We start from the raw sequence: 19,760 nt of genomic DNA, 5'->3' as shown, positions 1-19,760 counted from the left end.
AATCTGAGTCCAAATCCCACATCAGATATTTATTAACTATGTGATCTTGAACAAGTCATTTAATTTCTTTGTGCCTCAGTTCCCTCATATATAAAATAGGGATAATAATAGCATCTGCCTTTCAAGGTTGTTACAAGGAACACAGTTCCTGGCAGGTAGTAAGTACTATATTAAAAGCTATTACTAATACTAATATTAGTGTCAGAAACCAGATTTGAACCCTTCCTGCTAGTACTTTATTACTATACCATTTTACTCAATAAGAAAACAAAATAAAAATAAGAAACATATGATCCTCCAAGATCATTCTCTCTATGGCTCTTATAGCTTTTTTTGTAACCCAGACCTTTTCTACACTTACACTTTTCTTATACTTTATATCTTTTTATATATAATGTCACACATGACATCGGACAACTTGCTATTCAAACACATGGTACTCTTATCTTCTGGCTTTGTAACTTTCCACAAGCTGTCTTACATAGCTGGAATGGTCTCCTTTTCCACCTCAGCCTCCTGATTTTCCTGACCTCCTTTAAGACTCAGCTCAAATTCCACCTTCTGCAAGAGAGTCTCAGTCACGCCACTCCCTCCCAGTGCTAGTGTCCCGCTTTGAAAATTATACTATATTCACTGATACTTATACTGTTATATATTAAGATTTATATTTACACTGTATATATTTTATAGGTATTTAATTGCATGTTGTTTACCCCATTAAAATGTAAGCTCATTGAAGGCAGGGTCCATGTTTTTGCCTTTTTTTTTTTTTTTTTTTTTGCATACTCAGCTCTTAAGTGAACGCAGAAGACTAGAACCCTAAGAGAATGATGGAGCCATGTGGGATCCAAGTTATGGGAAATGCTTGGGTTCAGCAGATTTTCCTGAATACTTCTCAAATCACAATGTTTAGATAATTACCTACACTATCAGTAAATAGGGTCACTTCTGGCATTTCCATCAGGTCATTTTGGAACAGAGCGTTCGAATTTCAAAAGTTGTGATTGTACAAATCAATTCACTTCATTTAAATTAAACTTTTTTTTTTTTTTCTGAGTCAAGCATTCTTACCAGGTACTCCAGCTTTGATCCAGTAGTTAATGTCAGTTCCGTCTCCATCCTCAAAGACTTGGGTGATATTTATGGGTTGTAGCAGGTTCATAACCTCCTTTATAATAGCCCGGGCTTTATCACTTCCAGTGAATGCCAGACCTGTGGGCATGAAATTGCCCAAGTCAGACTCCATTACCAGGCTGAAGTTAGAGATGTTGACCTAAACACAAGAGAGAAAACAGTTTAGTTCACATTCATTCACTTCAATTTTCTCTTGGGAATGTGCAACAACACCACAAATCCCTTACTCATTTGTTCCCATAATGACAAATTCTTTGGCTTAGAAGGGTTACTATCTCAGGGTCATACAGTAAATTGAGCAGGGCAGCCTGTAGTCTGGCAATATTAGCAATTGCCTACCTCACGCAATTAAACATTAATGAGGTGTCTACTATATGCAATGGCAATTGGTTCTGGAGTTACAAATACAAAAAGGAAAATCACCTTATCTTCAAGGAGATTTCTATTGCCCAGTTAAAAGTCTATTTGAAAAAATAATTAATGAAGATAATAAAACACAATTTAAAATAAAAACTTTCACGAAAATGTATATTCTCCATGACACATCTAACATTTAAATCGGACTTTATGATTTGAAAAGCACTTTCTTTATATTCTCTCTCGTTAGGGCTTCACAACAACTCTATAAGTGAGTTCTACAAGTATGAGTACCCATAGATCTAAGTTGCATGTTCTGCCCCATTCAAAGTCTGGGTTCTTATTAAGTCTGGGAGATTTGATTTGAGTTTCTGATTCTGTTGTTCTTTCTGTTGAATCCCCAGAGTAGGAGGTAATAGTTCAAGGCCTCAAACACTAATCTCCCTGGTGCAAAACTGCAGAGCCCCATTCCCAGGTGACAGCCTGAGCAGCCCATGTAGAAACTCTTTCTAAATTAGCTGGAGAAGCACAGTGATGAGGAGGTAGTCTCTGTTTTCAGTGGGAGAGCTTAAAATACAAGATACTCTCAGCAGGTTACAGAGCTCAAAGGCACCCAAGTCTTAAACTTGCTTAGCTATTAAAATTCCACAAGTTTAAAGCACTTCCCCACTGGCAAGTCCATCTGTTTGTCAGCTTCCATCTGCCTCTTCACTTTGTTTGCACTGGCTACTATCATTCCAAGATACAATAAGGTGTTTAATAATATGTTTATTTTCTTATAACTATGGTCACTGAGTACATTTTTTAAAAAGTACATTAATAATGCATCAGTAGGAAGAGCAATGGTTTCAGGGTAGGAGGACCTGGTTTCAAATTCTAATTCTCCCTATGCAACTCTGACCAAGTCATGGAAACCCCTTTGGTGTTCCTTTTCTTCATCTACAAAATGAAGGAGGTAAGCTGGATGGCCTCTCAAGCCACTTTCAGTTCTAAATTTATAATCCTATGATCCCAAGTAACACTTACTCTGAATTATAGGAGGGAATAGATTTCAAGTCACTACCAAGAAGAATTTTTTTATAGTTGGAGTTACTCAATAAGAAATGGTTTCTCTGTAAAAAGTGAGTTCCCTGTCAGATATATTCAAGCAAAGGCTGTATGACTACTTGTCAAAGATATTATAAAGGTGACTTTTGCAATAAGGAGGACCTAGTTAACCTCTCAATCCCCATACAACTCTGAAAATCTATTCTTCCCCCCTCATCATTTATTCGACAATGAGATGAATAAACACATCTATTAAGCTATTACTCCATTCAGAAAGAGCCCAACAACACTGAACTGGAGATCAAATTTGAATTATGGTCCTTTCTATCCCACTAGGATAACTAGTTGGTTCAATGGATCCAGTTCCAGGCCTGAATTAGGAACACTAAATTCAAATCAGTCTCAGTTATTAACTGTGTTATCCTGGCCAAATCATTTAATCCTATTTGACTCAGTTTCTTCATCTGTAAAGTGAACTAGGAAGGAAAATGGCAAAAGACTCCAGTATCTTTGCCAAGAAAACTCCAAAATGAGCTGACAGAGTCAGATATGACTTAAAAATGACTAAACAACCACTGTGTCGCTAACTTGCTATGTGACATTATGTCAAGACAAATATTCTCTCAGTTTATGCTTTTTAATATAAAGGAAAGAGACCCATTCATCTCTAAGGTTCCTAGAACTAATGTTCTAGGAATCTTTAATACTTAGTTACACATACATTTTGATTTCTGCAAATTTTTGAGGTTATATAAATATTTCTATAAGCTATTTCTGAGACTAAAGGTTTTCTGATTTTAAATATAGAAACTTATTTGTGCTATAAGAAAATCACAAAATCTAAAAAGGGCTCTTCAAATATAAGCAGGAAAGTAAATGAGGTTTCCTCTTCCTGGTCCACAGGGCTATTTTTAGCAAGCTTCTAGACCCATGGGAAGAGCTAACTTGGTTAGAAGACACAGTGCCTGGGACTATGGAGAAAAGTATATTCAATCGTGATTTCATCCAGTCTCCACCAAGTACATGTGAAGTTGAGAGAGGCAGGGAGATCCCTATTGTTAGGACATTCAAAAAGAATTACAGAAGCAACAGCCACAGATAACCAAGTGGTAGCTGCAGAAGAGGGCTATGGATGCTATCAATTGAAAGTTGTAGAGATCTTCAAAAAGAATGCTGCTCAGAAATAACAAACAAAAACTCCCAATGGCAAAGAAGTATTTATATTCTACTATAGGCTGTAAGGGGTAAACAAAGAGGTCATTACAGGAAAATCTGAGGAGAGAGAACACTAAAGACCAGGGAATCAGGTAAAGTTTCTCCTGTGAAGTGATACCTGAGATATTTCTTGGAATAATTTAAACAGCAGAAATGAGAAGGGAGTATATTTTAGTGTTGGGGCCAACCTCTTCAAAGGTTCTGAGCATGCTGAGTTCTAGGAACAATAAGTAACTAATATGTTTGGAATCTAGCGAGTATAAGAGAGAAAAATGTTTTAATATCAAACTAAGGAAATAATGAGAACATGGTGGGTTGTGTCATATAGAAAAGTCTTTAAATTTTCTAAATAAGGATTAATGAGCCACAAGTATGAGAAAAATCTACCCAGGTCCATATGTAATATGGGACTTTCTGACTTAAAAGGTAAAAGAAAAATAAGATAAATTCTAGCTGAGATAATAATTTGGAAACACCACCAACATAATGATGACCCAGAAGAAGAGACCCAAAGCAAATGACATGGCATTGCTATACCCTTTCTTTCTGTTTTTGGTAGAGAAGAGGGTTATGCAGAAGAGGCCAGATATAAGGAATTTTCTTCCATAGTGATATACCTACTCCTTAATAAGCACCAAAAGAAGAAAGGCAGATGGAAGTTAATCACTACTCTAGAAGTCAGAACATTAATTTACTTTAATTCATGTATTCACATTAACAATAACTGAGAGGGGAGGATTCTGGGAAGATGGCAGAATAGGTCAGTAAATTTTAAGCTCTCAAGATTTTCCTCACAAATAGAACACGTTTGCTCCTCTAAGATGAACATAGACTGGTGAAAAATCAAGAAGACTTGGGGCAGAGTAGGGGTCCTCCAAATACAACTCAAGAAGATCTGAAGAAAGCCCCTAAGCCAGAGATTAACCCACGTGAAGTACAAAGAGCTCAAGGCTGGCTCACACAAACACTAAATGGGGAACCCTGGGGCTAGCTGGGTTGGGCTGCAGCCTTAGCAGCTAACCCAGAAACTTCCACTTCCCAGACAGGTAGAGTCTAGGGTCCTAATCCAGGAAGACCACAGAGAGAACTTAGGCTTATTAGGAATATCAGACCCAGCTATGTTGCAGAGACATGACCCTGGGCAAAAAGAAATCAGCATACCCACTGAGTGCAGAAGCAATGGGGCAGGGATGCTGCTGGCTGTGGGCACTTGCAGGAGGGAGTAGCTCTTGCTTTGGTGTTCCAGGTCAAAGAGGAAAGCTGAAGTGAAGCTAGAGGCACCATATCTCCACCTCACAATTAGAAGAGCTTACACTAATCCTTCTTATTTAAAAGAAATGAACCACAAACAAGAATCCAATCATAAAAGCTTATTATGGGAACAGAGAAGATTAGGGTTCATCTTCAGGGGAGGACACTGAAGTAAAGAAAGTTTCTTCTAACCCAAAGAGTAATGTTAAATGGCTCCCTACCAAGAGAGAATTTACAGAAGAACTCAAAAAGAATATAAAAATCAAATAAAAGACATTGAGGAAAAAAAAATCCAAGAAAAACAAGATTATGGAAAAAAGTTATCCAACTACAGAAAAAAGATAGTCTTAAAGATGAAAATAACTCTCACCCAGCAAAATTATCCACAAAATTAAATGAAAAAAGGATATTATTTTAAAATTTTCTTTTAATTAAACCTGAACTTAATAAAAATTTAAGATCTAATATCCAAGAATAATTTCAAGGAATTTAACCTGGACAAATTGTTTATTTTTTTTAGATGGAAATATATGCCATATGTTTAAGATTGACATCAGTAATTGTAGCTGAAAAGAAAGACTGGAGCAGAGTTGAGTATAATCTGACTATAAAAAGCAAAATTGTCTATGCAAACATAAAAATAACTGTTATACACATGAAGTGCAAAGGAAAAATAGACACAGAGTGGGGAGGAAGACACAGTTCTGAAAACCTATAAATATTGGGAATGAGTTAAATAGACAACATTACCTAAATATCATCAAAGTTTAGTACCTTCCAAAATCTATAAAGAAACAAAGGGGTAGGGGGGAGCAAAAGGTGGGGGAAGAAGACAAAGGAGGGATCTACGGGTGAGAGGAGGTTAAGTAATAGCAAGGTGAGTTAAGGAGCAGAATTAAAGTAGAAGAGTTAGAGAGAGGAAAGAAAAGATATACCAAACATTACAAGAAGAATCAGGAGTAGAATTTATTAAAATAAAAAAGTATAGCTACTAATCATTGATCTTAGACAAAGTCAAACAAAGATTTAATAAACAGAAAAATCTACATTGTATGTCAGCAATATTAAAATAGTTTTAGATGCATTTTTACATATGGGAAAATTCTCTTCATCATCTCTTATAGCACAATAGCATTCTATCACAGTCATATATCATGACTCATTCAATCATTCCCTAATTGTTGGGCATCGTGAAGAAGTGCTTTCTCCAGTGATACTCAAAGCTATTGATAAAATTTTTCTTATTGAATGGAGACAGTAGCAGATAGAAAGGTATACTTGTAGTCAAGAGGATTTGGCTTCAAATCCCATCAAGTATACATGTTAAGTGACACTGGGCAAATCACTTAATATCTCAATGTCCCAGGTTACTGGGATTAAGACTACCAGCTGAAAATGTGATAAGTAGAAGTCTCCTTTGGTTGAGGGAGTTTACTCACTGACAGTTCCTTACATCAAAAGAATCACAAATCTGGACCAAAAAAAAAATAGCACCCTGATTTTTATGTAATGCATTATAGTTTGCAAAGCACTTTGTATATATTTCATATGAATTTCACAATGACCTTCCCATGTAAGCACTATAGGCATAATCTCCATTTTACAGATGAGAAAACTGACTGACAGAGTTGAAGAAATTGGTCCATCCAGGTAAGAAGAGTTGGATTCTTGGCTCTGAGATCTGTATTCTACCCACTAAACTATGCTGCTTCCATCTAATGTCTATGAGACTTTTGTGAGGTGATTTTCTGAGATAGAACTTAGTGATGAGAGTAGAATTATATAATAAAATATGACACCTCAACTTTAACTACCGATGCTGCACTATGGTGATGTCACTGGAGTTAATAATATGTGAGATTTGCATTACATTCAGACCTCATGTTCAACCCTTGTTTAACTAGCTTGGTGATGTCTGGTCAGCAAATCTGCCATGAAATTCTGCAGTCCTCATCAGCTTCTTCTCTTTTGTCTCCCACAACACACACGCGCGCACACACACACACACACACACACACACAGTATAAAAACAAAAACAAAAATGTACTGCCATAAAGGAGGGCTTCCAACATTGATCCCAGAACTCTTCTTCAGGGAAAGGAAAAACCCAACAGCCTAATTATCTACCATTTAGGTTAAAAGTGGAGACTAGTGTAGAAGTGAACTGTTATGCTTTGACAGCTAAGTGCTAATGAGGCAGCTGGGTTCAATAGAGAGAGTCCTAGGATGACAATTTCCAGAGACCTTGCATTCTAGTTCAATAAATGACAAGTTGAGCCCCTTTAGGGGAGAGTTAATCCTTCCCTCTTTCTCCCAGTTATTTAGCCTGGGCTTCTCCATCTAACTTAGGGATAATACCATTCTCAAGAGGAAAAAATAAGAATGCCTAGACAAGAAATGTAACTACTTAAAAGAATAATGTATATGGCATCCATTCAAAGGACAGTGAAATATAATGGATAGAGAACTGGCCATAGTCAAAAAGGCTTAACCATTTTCATCTACTGGCAGTCTCAGTACATCAAGCAATCTTACAAGATTCAAAGTCACAAAGAAGGTATTAGTCTGAACTTCCCACTGGGAATTCATTATACCAATGAAATAATAGGTCCAGTTGTTGTTATTATTTTTTAATGTCATCCATATGTCAAAATTATACAAGATTCCTTGAAAGCCATAACAAAAAATAGTTACTAATAGGTTTGTTTAACCACCCTCTTACAAACAAAGGAGGCATATGCTCCACAAAGTTGTTTGCCACAATCATGAAGGGAACAAGTCAGAATTCAAAGGGAAGAAGAATCTCCTGCAGATAGAGGGGGGTCTTTTGGATGTTCCTGCTTGTGGATGGCATTATGATGGATGCATTTAACCTAGGAAACTTGCAGAGATTCCTGGATTAGATTCATAATCATTTTAGAGAGTAGGGTTTAACGATCTACATGAGTAAACCAAGGAGATGAAGAATTCCTATTTTTCCAGTTGAATGGAAAGCCTATAGAGTTCATCTAACAGAGCACATGCGCACATACACACACACACACACACACACACACACACAGATATAGACACAGATATAGATGGCACATACTGCAAATGGACAAGGAATTAGATCTAGATAGAAAAGGAAAAAAAAGAATGGATTGGCTTTGGGAAACTTCAAAGTTCTTTAAATTAAAATTTCATTTAGAAAATATTTTTTAATACCAATATTTTCCTGTTGATGTTATCTGTTTACAAGTCATAGAACTGAAACTAACAATCACCAAAAAAAAAAAATCAATAGAGAGGTACAGTAGTGGATATGAGCAGACTCCAATACATTACAAACACAGAAATCTGAAGGAAGAGAAATGTAAAAGATGCCATTAAAGAAATCTATGGATGAAAAAAAAACAAAACAAAACAGGTACTGATCATATGGGTAGAGGGAAAGATAACAGATAGCAGTTCTTTATACCACAAAAGTCCCGGGTCTAATCCTTTTCTAATACATTGTTATAATTGGCACTCTATGGTATATAGCAGCCAGGTAATGCAGTGAATTGAGTGCCCGAGTCAGGAAAACCTAGTTCAAATCCAACCTCATACATGTTCATTGTATGATCCTGGACAAATCACTTATCCTTTTTTATTTTATTTTCCTTATCTGTAAAATAAGCTGGAGAAAGAAATGGCAAACTACTCCAGCATCTTTGCCAATAAAACTCCAAATGAAACACAAAGAGTTGGATCCGATTAAACAACAATAATAATGGTATAAAGTAAGTGTAAATTCTGTGCCCTCAAATAACCAAAAAAAAAAAAAAAAAAAAACTTCAGAAATGGCTCTAATACCATTAGATTAATGGGAAATAGATAAATCTCCACTGGAGATGTGGATGGAGGAAGGAGGGCCTTTTGTTGCTCTTCTATCCCCTCTACTTCTTTGCAGTTCAGGAGCTGCATGGGCAGAATGGATGCTAGGCCTACAAGGTGATTTGCTTAAGCAAAGGGAGTAAAAAAAGAACAAATATACTTTCCCTGTTGACCAAATATTTCCTGCTGATGAGAAATAAAGAGCCTAAAGTAATAAAACTTGTTCTTGCCCTGAATTATCCAGTACACACAGATATCAATGCACCACAGCTCTGGGACCACTAGGTAGAGAAGTGTTTGATTTTTACTCATGCTAAATTTTATAAGCTGCTGCTAAAATGATGGCAGCCTCCCATTGTTTTCTATTTATATATAAATGTTCACATATGTTTTCAATAAGAAACCTAAGAAAACAAACCACCCACAGTACACGACACTGTCTTTTCTCCTCATTTATAGAATCACTATCTAATTGTTAGCACATGGAGAGGAGGCCAGAAAAACAAAACTTCTTTGGACAAAGAATTGGGGATGAGCAAATCGGGTCATTGAAATGTTAGGAATCTCTGCTTCTCTAGTAGGTCTTCATCAACATCCTTGTTCCTTATCCTGCAATGAGTAATTGAGTAATTAAGGCATACCTCCCATGGATTTGGATAGCAGAACACCATAGGTTCCAGCAGAAGCAGTCTGCATTTATTCATGCAGCCCATTTTAGAATGTAGACTCAAAAAATGTTTGAGAGGGAAGGGGCCTTGGAGATCAGCCCATCCCATATAACTCAATATTTAGGGTGTCAGACAAAAAATATTTCATGTAACTGAATATTTTATTTCCTCCTGGAACAGGGCTGGGTTTGCCACTGCTGAATGAAACAAGCTAAGGTTGGATTTGTTCCGGTGGATAATTTTTGAAGAAATTAATAGATACACAGAGCTGTAGGATGCCCCATGGATCAGATATTAGCTCAGCTGCTCTGTGTCCACTTAAAATCTGCATTTTAAACCAGCATGCTAATTAAGAGCTGTTGAAATTGTCATTCAAAGGCTGGGCAGTTACCCCAAAGGTTAGCATTCTCTATGATGATCTGTGGGAAAGCCTCCACAAGCAAAAATGAAGAACCTTGACCTGGGCTTGCTCCAGATTCAAAATCCTTAATATTTTTCTCTGTCTTTAAGGGTCACATTAAGGGTCTCCCCAGAGAATTTAGTTAACTATAATCTAACTATATTAATAGTCTTTAAAAAAATTGGAACATCATATTAAATCAAAACACATAAGGTAAGTATTGGCAGCTAGGTGGCTCAATATATAGAGTACTAGACTTAGAGCCAGGAGGACTTCAGTTCAAATTCTGTTAGTTGTATCCTGGACAAATCACTTAAGCTCTTTAAGATATGGGGATATCTTTCAGCTAATGGTGATAATAATAGCACCTATCAGGATTATAGTGAGGACCAAATGTGGTAACATCTTTGAGATGCCATGTAAACTTTAAATTACTATAGAAATGCTAGTTATTATTAGTAAGAGTAGTATTTATTAGGTTCTAGAAAACATTTTCTTGTGTTTTTATAAGATTCTAATATAGCAATACTCAGAAATGTAGAATTAGAATTTTCAAACAATTTTTCCCTTGGAAGATAAAACAAAAAGAAAAATAATTAAAAACCCCAAATTCCAGACTTTTTTTCTTTGTTATAAAATATTCATTGCATTGTATGCCAATTTTGGTTCCATCCAAATGACAAGGGAATTTTTACTTCCAGTTAATCCCGCAATTCATGTAATCATTAAGAATGAAGCATCAGTCTCAAATAGGCCAACAAAGTCCACTGATTTGGCTTAAGAAACTAACATGTTACAGACGTTAGTGATGTTTGGTCAGCTGCTTGCCTTAAGTTGAGTTTCCAAAAACATATTTTCATATAATAAGTGTGCTGAGTCACTACACATCATCTTCTCCACCTGCAGCTGTGATCCTGGAATTTCCAGTTCAAATGAAAGTGGTAGAAAAGAGATAGCATGAGACAATAAGCAACCTGTGCTTCTTCACAGATTTTCTAATGTTTCTTTGTTTTACAACAAGCCATCTCCTTGCCAGACACAATCAAGAATAGTGTTTCCCTCCATAGCTGACTGCTGAGATACTTAGAGTGTATGGCTGAGCATTTGACCCTCTGACACAGTGTCCAGAACTCAGCTTTGATCCTTGGTCTTGTCTACCAGAGGAAGAGACAGAAAAAGGCATGATGACAAAGTGGAGGGATTCAAGTTATTTTTATTTGACAGCTAACCTTGTTTCAGCTTCAGGAAAATGGGCAGTTATTGTGCTGTTACATGAAGGCTGAAATAGAAGACATCTATTGAGATGTAAGTACAGCCTTAGTTCCAGACAAGAGAGGAAAATGAGTGATTTCTTGAGGTCTCCTTTCAGTATTGAGATTCTGGGCATGTGTACAGAGGGATGCCTATATGTGACAAACCTGTGTTTACCAGCAATTTTCCAAGATGCCATCTGAGGCTGACTTGATCTCAATGAATACTCCTCTCATGCTGGTTACAGTCAAAGAATAGCTCTCTAAACTTATTTAAAACAACAACAACAACAACCCACATCAATCCTTGGTGAATATCACTATGGTAACAATGGCAAACCAAGAGGCTTATGGAGAAATATGGCAAAAACATATGCTAAAAATCCCAAGTGTTTGTTTGGCAGGAAAAAAAAAAAAGATGAAAGAAGACAATTACCAGCACATTCAGCTGATGCACTTAGAAAAAACTCAGATGGCAATAATGTCAATCTTGATTTCTAATTTTAGTCCAGCACAATGGAAGCAACAAGATGGCATAAATGAGAAGGAGAGAGAACAGGCTCAAAACAGATGTCAAAAAGCAACAGCAGGAGCAGGACTCTGAATCTCACAGCTGTGAATAAAAATTTCATTCCTTTAAATACTTGGATTCTCAGTAGCTTAGGGCAAGAGTCTAATGTTGTTAAAATATAAAACCAGGTAAATGCTTCACTACAGTATTGGAGAAGATGAATCTCCAATTGAAGCTGGGATTGCATTAGCAATGTGCCCCTGCTTTCACTGGCCCATAAAGCAAGAAGCAAATTGTCTCAGTGGGAAAGCTTTTTGGAACTTAAGAGTTTTTCTATACAGCATCTTGACACCCTAATAATAATAATAGCAGCTCATATTTATGGGGAGCTTTAGGGCTTACAAAGCACTTTCCTCACAATAATTCTGCAAGGCAGGTAGTACTACAGTTATTTTTCCCCCCATTTTACATATGAGGAACTGAGATTCATAAAAGTTTGTTTGCTTTTATAATGAATTGTCCATATGCTCATAGCTAGTGTCTTAGATGGGTCCAAGAATCATACAGTAATCAAGATAGTACCAGGGATTTCAGTGGTCAAGAGATCCAATCCATATCTGAACAGGAATCCATTTTACAACATGAATAGAAAAGCTAGTCCATTTCATCAGTATCCCAGAGTGGTCATTCACTCTCTACCTGAAGACTTTCCGTAACAGAGAATGAACCCATTAACTTCTGAAAAAGTCCATCCACTCTGCTTTTGGACATCTTAAGTATGAGCTATTCTCCAGATTCTAAGATTCTGTGACACAGGGAAGGTTTCTCTTCTATTTTTAAAAGCATGTTGTATCTGTTTTCTCATCATAATTGGTAAGAAAATGAACACAACTTTAACTAGCCCGTATTTGTTAGCATCAGAATAGATGATGCTTCACTTCCCATTCAACAGTCCATCTAAGCCACTTTGCCATCTGTCCTGCATCTCTCCACCTGCAGTAGCACCATTAGACCCCGACCTAGAAAACATTCCTTCAGGCCCAGGAAGAACGAATCCACTCAGCTTTGGAACTGCTACCTTGAGGTTGAGCTGTGTTGATCCTTAAATATGTGAGTGCAAGCTTGCCTAGTATACTAAATCTGGTTGTCCTCCTGACTACCAGACTATGTTTCTTATCATATTCAGCTTCCCACCCCAGGCATCTGCCTGCACATATACTCTTCCCCACTTAACTCCCAATCTCTCATTCTGGGCAAAATAACTGAATCAATACAATTATTGCTTCTGGGAAGTTTGTTGGCTAAATGTTCTATGAAAAAACTCAACATCCCTGTGAGTCCACAAATAGAAATTCTGTTCCTTAGTCATCACTCTCTTACGCACCTTTTCTTTTGTATTAGAATATAAGTTCATTATAGTGATATTATGTCATTATAGTTACTTATATTACTATTGCAATATTTGGTACACAGTAAGTACTCAAAGTTATTTTATTTATTTATTCATTTATTCTTCTAAAAAGGAAACTGCTAGAAATTTGATTAGAAGCAAAACAAGGAATGTGTGGAGAATATTAATGTTTTAATGTTCCTTGCATCTTCTCCCCAAGATGGAATGCCAAACTGCATGTTGTATACATGTAGCTATTAACTGATACTAGTAGGAGCATGAATGTAGTCAACTCTGGATAGATACCTGGGATCTGCTTTTATCCGCTATTTCTTGCTTGTGCTAAGACCCTCATTTTTTTTTTTCTGCTAATTCCCATGGTTCATTGCTGTATCAAGTGTTCTTTCACTGGAAAAAGGATGACTTTCCCATGTTTCTCCAAGGCTTTTTACATCTTTACTTATTCAGGTATATTTGACCTGCACTAAAAAACTTTCTGGCAATGCCTTATCTAATGAGTAGTGGCCCATTTATCCTTGATTACTTTCTCTTAACTTTTTATCAATCAAATTTCATAAATTTAGACCTTACACTTACCAACCATTTTCTGGGCTTTTTTTTTTTTTTTTTAAATATGATGCTGAAGCAAGGATGTACAAGAAACTGCTAAAAAGGGAAAGCCAACTGTTAAACTTGCTATGGAAACATTTATATATCAGAAATCAGAAAATTTTACAAACTGTAATTTTTGTTGATCATCTAGACTTAAGAAAGTGATGCAAAAATATTAATGTAGATTACACTTAAAAGTATTGTATGGGAAAAGGACCCATATGTACAAAAAATGTAGCAGATCTTTTTGTGGTAGAAGAGAATTGGAAAAAAGAGTGCATGCCCATCAATTGAGGAATGACTAAAATTGTGCTACATGAAGGTAATGGAATATTATTGTTCTATAAAAATGATGAATAAGCTGATTTTAGAAAGGCCTGGAAAAAATTTACATGAATTGATGCTGAGCAAAACAAGCAGAACCAGGAATATGTTGTACACAATAATAGCAAGAATGTGCAATGATCAACTATGAAAGGCTTCATTCTTCTCAGCTTCAATGATTCAAAGCAATCCCAATAGACTTTGGACAGAAAATGCTTAAGGAGAGTGAATGTAAATCAGTATGTTGTTCACTTCTTTTTTCTCTCTCATGGTTTTTCCCTTTTGCTCTGATTCTTCTCTCAACATGATTCATAAAGCAATATATATTAATAAATAAACTTACTACAATAAAAAGGCAGACATGAATCAAAAGATTTAACAACAACAATAAACTGGGTGATCATGGCCAAGTTATATAACACCTAAGTCTCCATTACCTCATCTGCAAAATGGAAATAATATTGTTGTACTTGGTTGACAGGGCAGTTGTGAAGATTTGTTTGTGTATATATATATATATATATATATATATATATATATATATATATATATATATATATATATATATATATTGTATATGCAATAACGTATGTAAAGGATTTTGCAAATTTTAAAACACTACTGAAATGTCAGCTATTTTTATTTCACAAGGTAAAATAATTGATAGACATGAACTATCTGAAATTTTTTCATTGTAATATCCGATAAGTTTGTGAAATTTCATCCAGTAAAGGGCTGACAAAACAGAAAAAAAGTGTTATATATACAGTCCTATTCACTCAGGTGCTAAACATTTATCAGAACGCCACAATAGCTTTAATAAGTCTAATCTGCATTTATCAGATTTCTAACAAATTCCTAAAGCAAGTTATTGCTGTCCTTATGTCTATCTGTGAGAAAGTAAGTGTACATATTGTTTTCCTTTTATAAAATACCTCAGTTTCTGTTTTCTTCCTGCTTTCATTCTCGAGTTGTGACCTTTCTTTTTATAAATATATTTTTATTTCATTAAATATTTCCTTATTAAATGTAAAATTAAATCTCCTTGAAAATGTTAGCATTTAATTAAGTTCCAAGTTCCTACCTCTCCCTTACCCCTTCTGAAGGCAGGTAATATAATATGGATTACACACTTAAAGTAATATGAAACATTTTCCCATATTAGTCATGTTACAAAAGTAAACAAAAAAGAAAATGAAAAAAGTGTCCTTTCATTTGCATTCACACTGTATCAGTTAATTCCTTGGAGGTGGATACCATTTTTTATCATGGGGTTTTTGGAATTGTCTAGGATCATTGTTTTGATCAAAGTGGCCAAATCTTTTAAAGTTAATTTTCATTATAATAGTACTGTAACTGTATACAATGTTCTTCTGGTTCTGCTCACTTCACTTTGCATCAGTTCACATCAGGTTTTTCTTAAACCATCCTGCTAGAAAAGTATTCCATTGCAATTATATAATACACTATTCAGCCATTTCCCAACTGATGGACATCCTCTCGATTTCCAATTCATTGACACCACAAAAAGAGCTGCTAAAAATATTTTTGTACAAAGAGTCCTTCAATTTTTGTCCCTCTTTAATCCCTTTCAGATAGATTTAGAAGTGGTATTGCTAGATCAAAGAGTATGCATACCTTTATAGCCCTTTGAGCATAGTTACAAATTGTTCTCTGGAATGGTTGGATCAGTTCACAACTCCAACAGGACATTAGTATCCCTAGTTTGCCACATCCACTCCAATATTTATCATATTCCTGTCATGTTAACCTATCTGATGGGTGTGAGATGATATCTCAGAATTTTTTAAACTTGCATTTCTCTAATAAATAGCGTTTCAGAGTATTTTTTTCCTCTGAGTTTTGATTAGCTTGATTTCTTCTTCTGAATACTATCTGTTCATATCCTTTGACCATTTATCAATTGGAGAAGAACCCATATTTTTATAAATTTGATTCAGCTCCCTATATATTTGAGAAATGAGACTTGTATCACAGAAACTTGCTAATTTTGGTTGCATTAATTTTGTTTATGCAAGAGCTTTTTAATTTCATGCCTTAAATTTCACTTAATTCATGCATAATTTACTTATGAAATCACCCTTTATATCTAAATCATTTATCTATATTGATCTTATTTTGGTATACTCAATTTTGGAAGATTGAACTTTATTGTTTAGTTTCTGTCAAACTATTTTACAGTTTTCCTACTAATTTTTGTCTTACAGAGAGTTCTTACCCCTAAAGCTTAAATCTTTGGGTTTGGCAAAGGTATATTACTATTACCATTTACTACTGTGTGTTGTATACTTGATTTGTTCCACTGATCTATCACTCTGTTTCTTAGCCAGTAACTCGATTGTTTTCACTATTATAGCTTTGTAACAATTTAAGATCTACTACTGCTAGGCCACCTTCTTTCACATTTCCTCTCTTCCCCTCTCTCCCATCTCTCCCCCCCCCCCCCCCCCGCCCCCAACACACACACACACACACACACTGATTGCCTTGGCATTCTTAACCTTTTGTCCTTCCAGATCATTTTTAAAAAGTTCTATGAAATAATCTTTTGATAACTTGATAATTGGTATAGCACTGAATAATTATACTTAGGCAAAATTGTCATTTTTATTGGCTTGGCCGACCCATAATTTATCCAATTATTTAGATCTGTCTTTATTTATATGAAAAGGGTTTTGTAATTATATTCATGTAGTTCCTGGGTTTATGTTAGCAGGTATACTTCGAAGTATTTTATATCATCTGCAACTATTTTAAATAGAATTTCTCTACCTCTTCCTAGTAGTGACCTTTCTTAGAATGTTTCTTTTCCACAGAAGAGAACATTAAGATAATTGAGAGAAAAAAATTAAAAAGTCTGGCTGTAGTAGTCAAAATTGAATCTTACCATTTCCCCTTAGATGTTGATATTGATTAGAGGTCTCTGGGAACATGTATAATATATATTCCAGAAATATTCTAGGCTACAATCAGACTGAGATGATGAACATTTTATAGTCCATCATAGTTTTATGGCCCTTTTGCCAACCCTTCTAATCTGAATAAGGAACTTGATGTTTTTGGTAGAATAAGACTTGGCAATTGTTGGATAAGTCTAGCTTTTGAGAATACTGTGAAAATATCAAATTCCATGAATTAGTGTAGCTGACATCTTATCAGATTCATTTTAGTCATAAAGAAAACCATGAAGAAGAGTTGTGTGTTTGATTTATGCGTATCAACCTAACTTAGCCTTGATGGCTTTGTAAGGATCAATTAATTCTGCTTTGAAGTTTTCCTGTTCATGACTTATAGTTCACCATTTGTCTTAGAAGTATTTTTTGAAGCTAGATTGCTTTAAAGAAGTTATATCTCTATAAAGAAAGCAAATTAAACAAGACATTTCAAAATGTGAAGTTTTATGCCTTGAATGTCTAGGCACTTAAATAGCTAGTATATACAGAAAGTTAGATTTAGACTGGAAGATCTGAATCCAAATCTTGTTTCACATGCTTACCAGCATGTCTGACCCTGGGTAAGTCACTTAATTTTTCTCAGTGCCAGCTTCATTATCAGCATGATAGGAATAAAAATTATAATAACCAGCATTTTTATAGAATTCTGAGATTTGCAAAGCATTTTACAAATATTAACTCATCAATCCTCACAACAACTCAGGTATAACTATTGTGTCCATTTTACAGATGAGAAAACTGTTATACATTGGGCAATAACTGTATATTAGGCTTAGGTTCATACACAAAATAGAATAATTTAGTATAAAGAAAACATATTTACTAATGATTTCATTTTTTAAAAATTGGAACTCTTATTAAAATGAGTAATTGTAACACACTAAGAACTTTTTTAATGGGAAACATTTACAAAGCATCTGTGAATTTTATATTTTTAAGTTTTTAAAAATTCTGATTGTGACAAATATTTCTAAAAGATATTTCCATATATAAAAAGAGGATATTATGTGAAACCATGTATTTTTGTTTCTTGTAGTTCAAAAACTACAGGAATAAGTTCTTGAAGAAATCAACATCTAGATTCGATATATTTTTCTCATTAACCTTCTGCTGTTTCACATTTTGCTTAATCTAAATTTAGTTTTATTCCTAAGCTTAAATAGAATAACAGTTTCTAATTCAAAGTTGTGTCTTTATTTTGGAGTTGGAATTTCCCTGAGATAGTCAAGAGGCTTATGGCCATCATATAATCATTCTGAAAATTTGTCCTCAGCAACAAGTCTACTGTTGTTTATCTCCCCAAATAAGGGACATAGTATTCACATGCCAGGTTAAAAGATCCCCAAAAAAGGGTAGCCACCATTTTTACTTGACTTGTCTTATTGGCTAGGAAAAGGAAGGGCAACATTTCAATTGTATGTTCTGTCCTCTATGGAGTAGAAACAGATTTCATGCACAGATCTCAAGATGAGTGATATGAATTTCCACTAATTTATTTTTCAATATAAGTAGGATTTTTAAAAAATCGGTTAACTTCTTATTTGTTTGTTTTTAAAAGACCTTATTTCTGGATTTCTCTCAACAAGTACCAACCTACCATCTACCAAAATAATTCCCCTTGGAGAATTGTGGTCTTTGCCAGGAAACAACCCCTTTTAAAACTGTTTCAGATGCAGAATGGTCTTGGGGGAAAATTTCCTGAGATTTTATTTTAAGTACTCTTATTTTTGTCAGAAAAAGAAACAATAGAAATGTACAAAGAATCATTTAACTAGAAAACCAAAGAAAATTTAAAAAAAGATTTAGTTTATTAATGATGCAGGTTTGTAATTAGATAAAATATGAAGTCCTAGTTAATACTGGACTGGAATTTGCTTTTAAGATATTATAGAATTAAATGAATAAAACTTATCCGATATGATGTGCAACTTAAGGATTAACACAGTGAGAGATAATTGGTTTTTGGGTTTTTTTTTTTTTATTTGTGAGACTAGCCATCAAACTCAGCTGTTTTTGAACATTTATCTCCTACAAGTAGGAGACAGATGTTTCCAGGTGAGATTCCAGCTGGTGTGAGGAAACTCATATGTAGTTAGTGAAAGAAAAGTTTTATCTTCTCTAAGCCTCTACACTATTGAAGAAGCGGGGTGTGTGTGTGTGTGTGTGTGTGTGTGTGTGTGTGTGTGTATAATTTGAACCAGTTCACAGCAAGGTTATAGTTAGTTTCTCAGCTTGATTTTTGCAGACTCTGGCTGGTTCCATGACTTACTCATCTTAAGTAACTGCTGGTAATAAAGTTGAATCAGAAATTCTCTCTTTATCATATCATATCATATCATGAAGTCAAACTCTATGTGTCTACCCATGGCAGGAAAATTCAAGTATGTTCAGATCTTTGTAGCATCAATTTGAGGGTTCAGCTCCTCTTCCAAGGCTACAGTAAATAACATAAAATATAACTTAATTATTCAATGCAGTGCCAAAGAGGGGAAAATCAAGTGGATTTGGAATTTTGATTGGAAAACTTTGGAACAAAGAAGGGAGTCTAATGAGGCAGAGAGAAAGATGCTCTGTAAAAATTTCCAGTTCATGAACTTAGGAGCTGGCTTATTCCTATTTCCATCCCTTCGTTTTGCTCCCTTCAAGTCCCAGCTAAAATTCTCCCTTCTGTAGGAAACCTTTCCTGATTTCTTTTAATTCTAGTGTCTTCCTTTTGCTAATTATCTCCACTTTATCCTACGTATGGCTTGCTTTAGAATGATTCTACA

General features: G+C 35.0%; 1 protein-coding gene across 2 annotated transcripts in view; it reads right to left on the bottom strand.

Moving 5' to 3' along the window:
* The window catches only part of CPQ (carboxypeptidase Q), a 679,622-nt gene that overhangs the window by 81,773 nt on the left and 578,089 nt on the right, over window positions 1–19,760 (bottom strand). For both annotated transcript variants that reach the window (XM_051970892.1, XM_051970891.1), the window contains exon 7: window positions 1,072–1,273. In XM_051970892.1, the coding sequence (XP_051826852.1) occupies window positions 1,072–1,273 (202 nt within the window). The remainder of the gene's footprint in view (window positions 1–1,071; window positions 1,274–19,760) is intronic.

This window comes from Antechinus flavipes, chromosome 1 (assembly GCF_016432865.1).
Source record: "Antechinus flavipes isolate AdamAnt ecotype Samford, QLD, Australia chromosome 1, AdamAnt_v2, whole genome shotgun sequence".
In the NCBI taxonomy this organism is placed as follows: Eukaryota; Metazoa; Chordata; class Mammalia; order Dasyuromorphia; family Dasyuridae; genus Antechinus; species Antechinus flavipes.
This window is presented reverse-complemented; position numbering and strand designations above follow the sequence as displayed.